Source organism: Bipolaris sorokiniana, assembly GCF_000338995.1.
Source record: "Bipolaris sorokiniana ND90Pr unplaced genomic scaffold COCSAscaffold_2, whole genome shotgun sequence".
Taxonomy (NCBI): Eukaryota; Fungi; Ascomycota; class Dothideomycetes; order Pleosporales; family Pleosporaceae; genus Bipolaris; species Bipolaris sorokiniana.
This window is the reverse complement of record NW_006911896.1, coordinates 2861989-2872097: the sequence shown is the minus strand read 5'-3', so window position 1 is coordinate 2872097 and position 10109 is coordinate 2861989. Positions and strand designations below refer to the sequence as shown.

At 50.0% G+C, this 10109-nt stretch overlaps 2 protein-coding genes across 2 annotated transcripts; both read left to right on the top strand.

Annotated features, from left to right (window-relative positions):
* The first annotated feature begins 3582 nt into the window (after positions 1 to 3582).
* COCSADRAFT_33753 (uncharacterized protein) lies at positions 3583 to 4035 on the top strand. The gene has a single exon (XM_007697429.1). It carries the CDS (start codon positions 3798 to 3800, stop codon positions 3957 to 3959), a length of 162 nt encoding a protein of 53 aa, XP_007695619.1. The 5' UTR covers positions 3583 to 3797; the 3' UTR covers positions 3960 to 4035.
* Positions 4036 to 5412: 1377 nt separating this feature from the next.
* Positions 5413 to 7672, top strand: COCSADRAFT_33752 (uncharacterized protein). The gene is made up of 3 exons (XM_007697428.1): positions 5413 to 6102; positions 6154 to 6503; positions 6554 to 7672. Exons 1-3 carry the CDS (start codon positions 5568 to 5570, stop codon positions 7307 to 7309), a joined length of 1641 nt encoding a protein of 546 aa, XP_007695618.1. The 5' UTR covers positions 5413 to 5567; the 3' UTR covers positions 7310 to 7672.
* The last annotated feature ends 2437 nt before the right edge of the window (positions 7673 to 10109 follow it).

Sequence of the window (10109 nt, the reverse complement as noted above, 5' to 3'; positions counted from 1 at the left end):
TCTTCTTCTTCTTCTTCTTCTTCTTCTTCTTCTTCTTCTTCTTCTTCTTCTTCTTCTCCTTCTTTCATTGGCCTCAGTACACCAAGCTCGGATACGTGTGTGTCGCCATCGTTTTTCAATGCCATACTTGTAGGTGCGAGGGTAGGGAAACACTGCTAGATGCGTGTGAACGGAGGTGCAGTTGCGTTCATAGAAAAGGAATCAAGCCCAGGGCGATGAATCGAGGCTGTAAGGGTGGTGTGCTAGATCATTCGCTGGACGCCTGACGCCACTATGTCGTATGCTGCGGAATTTCGTGACGCACTGGGGCAAGAGTGGGCGGCAAGTGGTGGAATAGATAATACATTGTCGGCTGCTTTGGTGTTGTTTTGCGTATCCTGGTGCACGTGGAAATGGTGTGTAAGAATTGAGTTGAGAAACTTTGGATTGGAACTCGAATATTCATAGGATCTTAACAGCCGCATCTATTGCATGAGATGGTGAGCGCAAAGTACATATCTAGTGATGCTGTCTTACTCGCGTTAGTCTTCAAAGTTAAAAAGCGCCACCAGGTCCCCACTGCCAACTCAGGCATGCCTCCGAAATCGACATCCGGAGGAATCTCGCTTCGGCGTTAAACTCTTACCTGTAAGGAGCAGCAGTGCCAAATTTTGTAGTTGGTTTACAAAAGTTGTTCCAGTATACTTTGAGAGCGACGAGATGGTGCAGCCCATGTTGTTTCCAAAGACACGGAATCTATTGTTTGTAGAAGCGAGATTTATCATTGTATAGAGAGGGAGCTGGTGCCATAGTTGTAAATACCCATGCAAGTGTCTGAGCTGAGCTAACTACAATATCACAGCCGCACTGTAGGCATTCCATAGTGTGGGTTAGTCTATTTCCAGTTGCTCAAGCGGCTTAGAACCCTAGATGCGCTGTCTCAGGGCTATGGTTTTTTTACACAATACTGCTGAACCTGTATAACGCATACTTGGCCTTGGCTGTCTTGTAGATTGTAAGAGTCATGACTGCATGGGATGACTCAAGAAAATGGAAATTGATCCATGCCGGCCAAAATACACAACATATCCGCTATTAAAAGTTCTTCAACGAGAAGTATGCCAGTGAACAAGCTGGGCTATATTAGGTACATGAAGTGGCATTGGCTAAATGCCTAGAATACGTTGGGAAAGTGTGGGTTTGTTATATTTGACTTGCAGAAAGAGATGAACCAAAAGCAAGAGGAGGATAAAATAGAATACGTTAAAATGATGGGACTAGTTCTGTTACAACAGACATGACAAAATCTATGTGAGTAAAACGAGCTACACATAACGGAGCTTACAGAGCAAGAATGACAGGTCGTGTGTACGTAGGGTGGGCTACATAAAACTACAGTTAGTAGAACAGCGTCTTCTTTACGCTTATCGAGGGGAGCATATCAATGTTGCCTCCCCCACGGCCAGACATGTTGTTATCCTCATTACATCATCCAATAGGCGTGAATGACACCTTCGTAGAACATATCGTTATCCGCCCAAACATACCTGCTGCAGCCTTTTCGGCAAACTCATGTACGTGACGCGCGTACTGTCATAGTTTGCACACGTTCGTGCGCAGCCGTCTTCTAGACTGAATAGAAGAAAAAATAGAACACGTAACAGAACGACAGATAGACGGGTTTCTTTTTGTAGGTGTGACGACAATCATGACAGTGTTTGGTTCTGAGCTTGCTTGTTCCGGTCCTACGCGTGTGCACGATAAGAAAAACACCAAGTCGAAAACCGACGCAAAGAACGGCAAATGCAGAGGCAAAAACACCCCGGACAAAAAGTAATCCGAAAAGTCGAAGTGATGTTTGTTTATCCACGAGCATGGGTGCGTGCGTGTTTGGACACACCCTTTCACAAGTGACAATTCTCGCGATGGAAGTCGGCTCCCGAAGCTTGCCCAGCCGTGGCTGTGCAAGCCCTCAATTTCCTTTTCTCGAGCTTTTTCATCTCCCTTACCCTGTAAGGCGCCGGGCGGCTACTTGGCTATGCATGTCGGCAAGCCTATTTGATCCTGTTGACAGACTAAGACGATGCCAGAAGCCCAGTGAAGCAGCCCCGGTGCCCAACGTGCGGGTATACATCCGATGCTTATGCTCGTGCGCATCCCTGCGTCGCATGGTGTTGAACACGACTCTGGTGGAAGCGCCATGGGCAAATGCTGTGCTTTCTGCTCCGCCTCCAGTCAGAGCGTGTTAAGCTATAGCGACCTAATTCGCCGCGCTATCATCGCCACCATCCCCGGCGGTTGCGCTGACATTGATCAGGGCGTGTGCGCTGTCTTAGGTTAACAGAGGTCCTAGGACAAGTGTGGCGGATTGATTCGGCCTTGTTATTTCTTGTCGTGAGCTTAGGGGCAACATCTACGCCCAAGTGGAAATGATTGTTTCCGGGATTCCGCTCCGCCCCTGGCCCCTTCAGTATGAATCTGCGATTCCATGGGTGCGGGATAGCGCCCAGAGGAAGCGTCTCTAGGTGGGATGATCTTGACACACAGAATCTGCATGTAGCCCCAAGACTTACCCCTGGCGGTTCCGTGTGGCGTTCCGCTCGTATTTGGCTGTTTTTACTACTGCGCAATTGGTGGGTTTGCAGATTGGGTTTTAGACAGCCTTTTCGAGATGCATTCAGAGGATAGGGCCTGGAGATAACTCTGAGAACGATGTTTTGTTTTTCGTCAATGTCTTGGCAGGGTCACGTGCGGCTGTAGGAGCTATGGCCGATCTCCTGATCAATAAACTCAGACGGGAGATTGCCCTGCCTTGATCTGCCTCACCTTGTGTCCATCACAGACACGAAAACTTTGACCTGAGCTTAATTTTTCGTCTAGAGCTTTGTTTTGGATAGACTCCCTTGCACAGACCGGTGCACATTACCCGTCGTCTGAGAGATTCTTTGGCCAAGGCTACAGTTGCATACTCCACAAGAAATTCAAGAGCATAGGCTGTTTAGCTGAGGATCCATCAAAACCAGGTCTCTGATACTGCCTTTTGTAAAGAAACTAGACGATTCGGAATGAGCAGTTGAAAACACTCGACTGATTTAAGCACTTTGAAGCGAAGAACTGCCCGGCGACTGTTACATGACACTTACACCACTAACGGTCTGGTGCGAACTGTCTGAGGGACCTATCTATCAATGTTGATGGCGCCCCATCCGCCGAATTGAGCGGGCCGCGCATCGAGGATGTCAGGCATGAAGGATTAGCTGCGCCATCTACTCACCGCCACCCAAGGTTCATGATATCATCCAGGATGCAACTTCTGGGTCCGGTGTCACTTCGCGAAAAAGGTGTCAAGACCCCCAATGCCCAGAAGTCCCTTGCCCACGAGACCTACTGTGGAACACCAGTGACGTAGCGGATGGGTCCGGAGAGGGTAAACGCATGTGCTTCGCCATCATCCCAAGAGGCTAGTTTGGTTGCGTGGAGGGTGACACGGCCAACTGACCGCTATCACGGCAATGCTCAAGTCCGGTCATTACGAAATAGCACAACGGCCGAATGTACTAAGATAAAGTTGCTTTCGTAAAACGTGGAGGACGGTTGGCCGGCCGCGGGAGAAGAATTTGCTTGTTCCGGCAATTGGGTCGTGATTCTTGAAGCAGAAGATCTGCAAAAACCTATGAAGATCTCAGGCTAGTACCAGTCTCCGCGTCACACTGGAAACCGTGCCATGCGCTCATCACGAAACAGGATACCCGGCTTGATCAGGATAGTTTCTAGGCCAAAGTCTCGTAAAAGCGCAACTGTCCGGCCAGGATATCCTCATGACTTGGCAACCAGACTCTCCCAGCATAGTGGCGCTGATCTCCAGACTTGCCGTGTCCTCCATCATCTTCCCCATGGCACTCCCCACTCTTTCAGAACGCCCAAGTCCTTTCTCCACACGCCCTCTAACAACATCATGTGGGTCTGTTGCTGCCGGCTAATCGAGGGAAATTGTATATCACTCAGCTAGTCATTGCGGTGTGCGGTGAAGAGCCCTCTGCAGCTTGCAGTCGCCCGGGCCTAGGTTAGTGAGAAACGTACAACGTTTGTTCATAGCCTTGGAATGTCTATCTCTAGGCGACGACTATTTCGTGTTGTTGCGACAGGAAAAACAAATCATCGCGGTGTAGCGTGGGGCGCAAGCCACTTGGGGTTGATATTTGGCGAAACACCCCTAGACGTCGATCCTTAGTAGTTACAGCACAGCCACAACCACATCCTAGGCCTAAAGATAACGAAGCAACAGGCTGCGCCGGGCCGCCGATCTTGTTACGCCGCCAGATTTAGTGCGCTTTTGGGGCTGGAAGAGCCACGGACAAACTCCCGCCGTCTTGCTCAAAGGTGTTTCTGGGCGTCTCACAGGGGCGGTTATGTTGGTGGGCGCCGTCATCTTGCCTGCGTATGGCCAATGTCGAGTGTGCTCATGTGCTGGTGCTGCCCAGAGCTCGAGCAGTCGCAGCGGTAATACCTGCAGGAGACTCAATTTCAACCCTGGCAAGATATGTGGATCAGGCCAAGGCGGAATTGTACATCATTACTTGGGCACTTCTTGGCCCTTGTGCATCCTACCGATCCAATCGAGCCGCATCCTTGAGCCTCCCGCTGACATGCTGCCAAGCGACGACAACCCGCTCCGCCGTCCAACGCAACTTTGTTTGGCGCCTCAACCCCTATCACACTCTACACAACGTCCATGACCCATTGGCACCTTTGTTTTTGTGGAACAAGCCAAGGATGTACAGCCTGCGAGCAATATCGACAATTGTAAACGGAATCATGGCATCGCTACACAAACTACGTACCGTGGTTAGCTGCACCCAGTTCCGCGCAGTGTCGCTGAGTGCATCGCACAGCACCCATGAGGTGACGAGTCAGGTTGCAAACAACACGGGGAGAACACCCTTATCGGTTGTTGCAAGTGGCGCCGCTTCGCAACAACAGTCGACTACGTGGGAGCCCAAACGCAGCCAGCACCAGAACGTCCTCGTCCGCAGATCATTACCACCAAATCAGCACTTAGACTAGCTCTGAGCTTTGGGCCGCACGAACCGGGAGCCTATAGGAAGGTAATGTAATATACCCTGTCGCTGGCGGACTCCCAAAGCCCGTATTTTCCTTGGCTTCTCTTAGTCTTGCACCCTTGCGGTGCTTGTGCGTGACGGCACTCAATCCCTCCATCACACGGCCGGTTTGACTACCACGTCACTATGGCAAAGTCAGCCACACTTTACGCGGGAGCTGCGGGTGTGTTTAGCACAAGTGGAGCCGTAAAAGAACCCTTTATCAATCGGTGCCTTAGGCCCACGTCCCACACCCATGACTGGCTTGAGCCTACGTATTGTACTTATATCTTTCCCCCCCCCACCGTTTTGACGCTTGGTCAAACTGTAACATCTCAATATTAGTGCGCGCACTCGAGCGCGTCCCCTCCAACACATACTATCTGTGTTGAGCACCTTGTTACATAGCACATCTACGCTTTCCTTGACTTCAGCTCATTCTTTCTGCTTTCACCTCACCTTTCCGGAGCAACAGGAACTACCCTCGGAATGAAAAAATCACAATTCCCTTACCATCAGGGCTACAAGCCCAGCGAGAGAACCCTGCCACTCTCGGAAGCTCCAACTGTCACCAGCTCTATGCGAGACGAATCCCCCATAACCTCCCTCGACGCACTGCATGAGGCCGAGTGGCCGCGCTCATGGCGTGCTTATGCATGCCTTCTAGGTTGCTTCTTTCTCATGTTCAACTCTTGGGGTCTTGTAAACGCTTACGGTACATGGTCTTCATACTACGTTGGCCACTCACTACGAGGAGTTGACCAGCTCGAACTGAACTTGGTAGGATCGACTGAGTCTGCCCTTGTACTGTTGTTCTCCAATGTCGTTGGGCGACTACTGGATGCCGGGCACTTCCGCAAGGTGATTGGCTGCGGCACGTTCCTCGTACCGTTTGGTCTCTTCATGCTTAGTGTCGTACACCCTAGTGACATCGAAGCCATGGCAAACTTTGGCGCTATCTGGGTCACTCAGGGCTTCGTTGTTGGCCTCGGCATGGCAACTTTCTTTGTATCTAGCTCTCAAGGTAAGCAAAATGCATTGAGTCACGTCGGAATTACCGCTAACTTGACGCCAGTTGCTTCCACATGGTTCCCCAAACGCAGAGGACTCGCCGTAGGCTATGTTGCCTGTGGTGCTAGCGTAGCTGGTGTAATCTACCCCACCATGCTTCGTTACCTCATCGACGCTGTTGGTTTCAACGATGCTGTCCGTTATGTTGCAACTCTCACTTCGGTGACATGCATCTTCTCGTTCATCTTCTGCACTCCAGACCCAACCCACGAGCATCATACACCAAAGACATGGGGCAATATCAGAACATGGGTTGACATGGAAGCTTTCCGCAACAAAGCCTGGTGCTGGTTCACCGCTGGTGTTGCTTTCATGTTCTTTGGCTTCTATCCCATCTTCTTCAATCTTGAGGAAGTAAGTCTTTTCCCCTCTCCGTAACCGGTTCATCAGCTAACGTCGCTCAGTGGGCATCAGTACGCGGATTTGGCACTCGTGAGCGGATCAGGTCGCCAATCACTCCCACAAACCCAACCGATCAACCTTTGCAGACATTCTGGCTTCTGGTCATCGTCAATGGTGCCTCAACTGTCGGACGTATGCTTCTGGCTCATTTCTCAGACAAAATCGGCGCCATCAACATGCACATCGGCTCTCAGTTGATCGCTTCCTTACTGACGCTGTTTCTCTGGACATTCGCAGGGTCGGAGACAGCTGCTCTTGCATTCTGTGTCGTATTTGGCGTCTTCTCTGGCATGGTTATTGGCCTGCCCCCGGCATCTATCGGCAACATTCTCAACTGCTCCTACACTGCGCCGGATACTAGACACTTTGCAAAGAAGAAACTCGGCCACTGGACTGGCATGATGTACACCTTTGCTGCGATCCCAGCCCTCACCGGTCCCATTATTGCTGGGCACCTCATCACCCGTTACCAGACCTACCTCACAGTTCAGTTGTGGTCCGGCACTAATCTGTTGCTCTCATGTGCTTGCATGGTCGTGTCTCGCTGGTACCTTCCATGCAGCAATGGTCAGCGTGTTGAGCAAATCTTGAAGCTCAAATGCGGCAGATCCGAAATGTCGGAAAAGCGGAAAAGTTGTGATGGCGCGGAGTCATCGCCTGACCCATTGTCACAGGCCCCAACTCGTGTTCCCAGCACCGCCGTCTCGCGCAACGCATCTTCCGAGAGCATTTACGACCACCAAGGCCGCATGGTCTAAAGTCTTTTTTTCATATGATTCCCCCTTTTCCTTTTTCTGTTATAATTGTATTTTCCTCCACGGTTGGTGAAGCGTTGTTCGACACGAGACATGACTTTTCACATAGACACACGTAGGGTTTACTGGATTGTTGGTTTGTCACGACTCTATTGTTTTTGTCCTTGTTTCTTGGCGGTTTCTTTTTCGTTTTCCCAGGAGGACACATCGAGGGCTTTCCCCTTCACTTACGAACATGTCTTGTCCACGAGAGAAGCACACTCTTTTTTTCGAGACAACGTAGGCGCAGGGAGCTCCTCGATACATGGGTTGAGCATCAGTTTACGGATTGCACGAATTTAGAAATAAAAAGCTTTTAATTCTGGACATCGTTGTGTTTGCGATCGTGATAGCCTTCTACTCTGTATCTGTGCTCACCACTTGAAGCAACTACACCATCTTTCGCTCCGACCTTCCTCGCCCCGTCCACCCTCCTCCGCCAAGCTTGGGCCGCAACACCGAGCGCTTTCTTTCCCTGCTCTAGCGGTCCAGCAAACAAACCATGCACCCGCCGCACAATTGCGCGAAATCCCTCGCTTCCAAACAGTCCCCCATATTACACCCACCACCACCACCATCACTACTCCGCCTTGCATGCGCGGAAACCCCACAACAACGGCACTTTTCCTTGCCCCCATCCGCACTCCACATGCCACGGTAGAATTCACCGGGCAAACCCGGAAGCCAAACCAAAATACCCACGCGTGCTTTTTTGTCTTGCCTGCCTCGTCCAAACACAAAAAGGAAAAAAGCGGTTAGTCACGTAGAACAAGTATTACGGTATTGTATACAGTAAAGAAGCAAGGCGGATCCTTCTCGTTTGCAAACCCGAAGGAGGGGTGAACGATGGGTGTGTGTTTGAATGTGTATGTATTTACGTATTCAATGTATCAGTGCGTGATGTACTTTCGTTTTCCTGCCTTTCTTTTTTCTTTGGCAGAAGGGAAGTTGAATACGGTGGTTTTGGGCACGTGGGTATGGCATCCTTGTCAGGGCACGAGGTGGATGATGTGGCCGTTGGAGAGGGTGCGACGTGTAGTGTAGGTGTAAAGTTTGGTAGGGGGGGGGGGCTTGCTTGTTTGGTTTTTTATGTGAGCGTGTGCGTACATGTTTGTTTCGGCATGGGTGAACGGCGTGCCTGTGTCTCGTGATTACGTTTTGTGCTGGCCTTTGTTGAGTGCCTTGGCTGGTGTGGGGGCGGCAATCAGCCGGTGAGGAAAGGAAAAACAAGTGTTGAGATATGGGAACGTGTGTCACTGTGGGCTGGTGAGCGGACGGCGAGGATTTTGTTTTTGCTGTTTGGTGCCGGTGTACCGGTGTAACGGAAGGGGAGAGTTTGGTTGGTAATGTTGGATCTTGGAATCTTGGATCTTGCTACCAAGACGTCCAGATGATTTGTAGAGTAATTTGGTGTTGCTCTCCAGCCACAATAGAATACACGCACTTGTTGGTCCGAAAGAGCGGACTGATGGCAGATCCCTCGTTTTAGTGCACAGACGAGCCAGCACTCGCACTCATGACCATTGGTATTTGATATAGTCTGGGAGAAGGTGGGGAGTGAACCGTGATGCAAAATCATCTATTAAGTTTGTGGTACCGACCGTTTGGAACGTGAATTCTCAACCACCGATTCAATCGACGATGCCAATGCAGGTGCTGTCGGAGATGCAGCACATTCTGTGGTATCACAATCTTCGGCATTATTGAGTGCTCAATGTTTAATCTAAATTCTGTGATACGTTTGTTTCTGAGAACTATCTGCGTATTTTCCCGGACACACTTGCTCCCTTATTTACTAATGTGCCACAGGCCCACCATCGCTCAATGAAACAAATTATGCATACAGGCTAACACTACATTATAAAGCATTTTCTCGGCATAATTTCATAATCACAAGCCATACAAGCTACGAGTGCACCCCAAGAAACGCCATGATTATAATGACGTGTCCAGAGATTTTGGCAGTTGCCAACATTACTACGAATGTTGCACCACTTGCATCGATGTAACCTTCGACGCCGTTTAATTTGCCATATATCTCCCGTCCGCGGACTACTGCATCTATACCCGCACGTGCAATAACAGTCGGGACGCTGTATCCGGTGCAAACCAGTCTCCCGAAAGTCCAAAACTGCGCCATAGGCCAAACCACAAAGTAATGCACACGATGGCTTAACGGTTTAATTGTCTCGGCAATCGCGGTCATGGCTGCAAAACGTAAGGCAGGGAGGAAAGGGGGAACATACTTAGAAAGGGCAACTCAAAGTTAGCGCCGCGCCTACTATGGCTGGCAAGGGTGTGCTCAAAAGTAAGTCTGCGCCTAACAAACTAACCACTACTACGGGACCCAAAGCAAAAGAATGACCAAGAGTCATTTGGTCACGCATGAGATTTTTCTGGGGCTGGAAAAGGCGTTATGTAGATCACTTGTGTACCGTTTTCCGCCGGTGTTTCTACATTCCCCCTTGGCGTACTCGTAGCGTATCATTGGCAAAGACTTACGCTAACTCTGGCTGTTTTGGAGTACCATACATGATGCAGCCTCAAACTCACATGTTCACAAGATACACAATCACCCGGAATAAAACAACCGAATGAACTAGTACCAAGGAAGTATAAATGCGTCTACTCGAGTTGAGATTTGCACAATGATCCAAACAACTAGATGTATCTGATAGAAGACGGGAGAAGAGCTACACGATGCTTACCATAAATCTCTCGTCTTACCTTTTCCTTAGAACCCCTCCCCCCCCCCGGGCAGCAA

Bases quoted from the DNA above. Each gene is read 5' to 3' on its own strand.
- COCSADRAFT_33753 (XM_007697429.1), top strand. From the start codon at position 3,798: ATGACTTGGCAACCAGACTCTCCCAGCATAGTGGCGCTGATCTCCAGA.
- COCSADRAFT_33752 (XM_007697428.1), top strand. From the start codon at position 5,568: ATGAAAAAATCACAATTCCCTTACCATCAGGGCTACAAGCCCAGCGAG. The intron at 6,103-6,153 runs GTAAGCAAAATG...ACTTGACGCCAG, and splicing joins CTTTGTATCTAGCTCTCAAG to TTGCTTCCACATGGTTCCCC. The intron at 6,504-6,553 runs GTAAGTCTTTTC...AACGTCGCTCAG, and splicing joins TCTTCTTCAATCTTGAGGAA to TGGGCATCAGTACGCGGATT.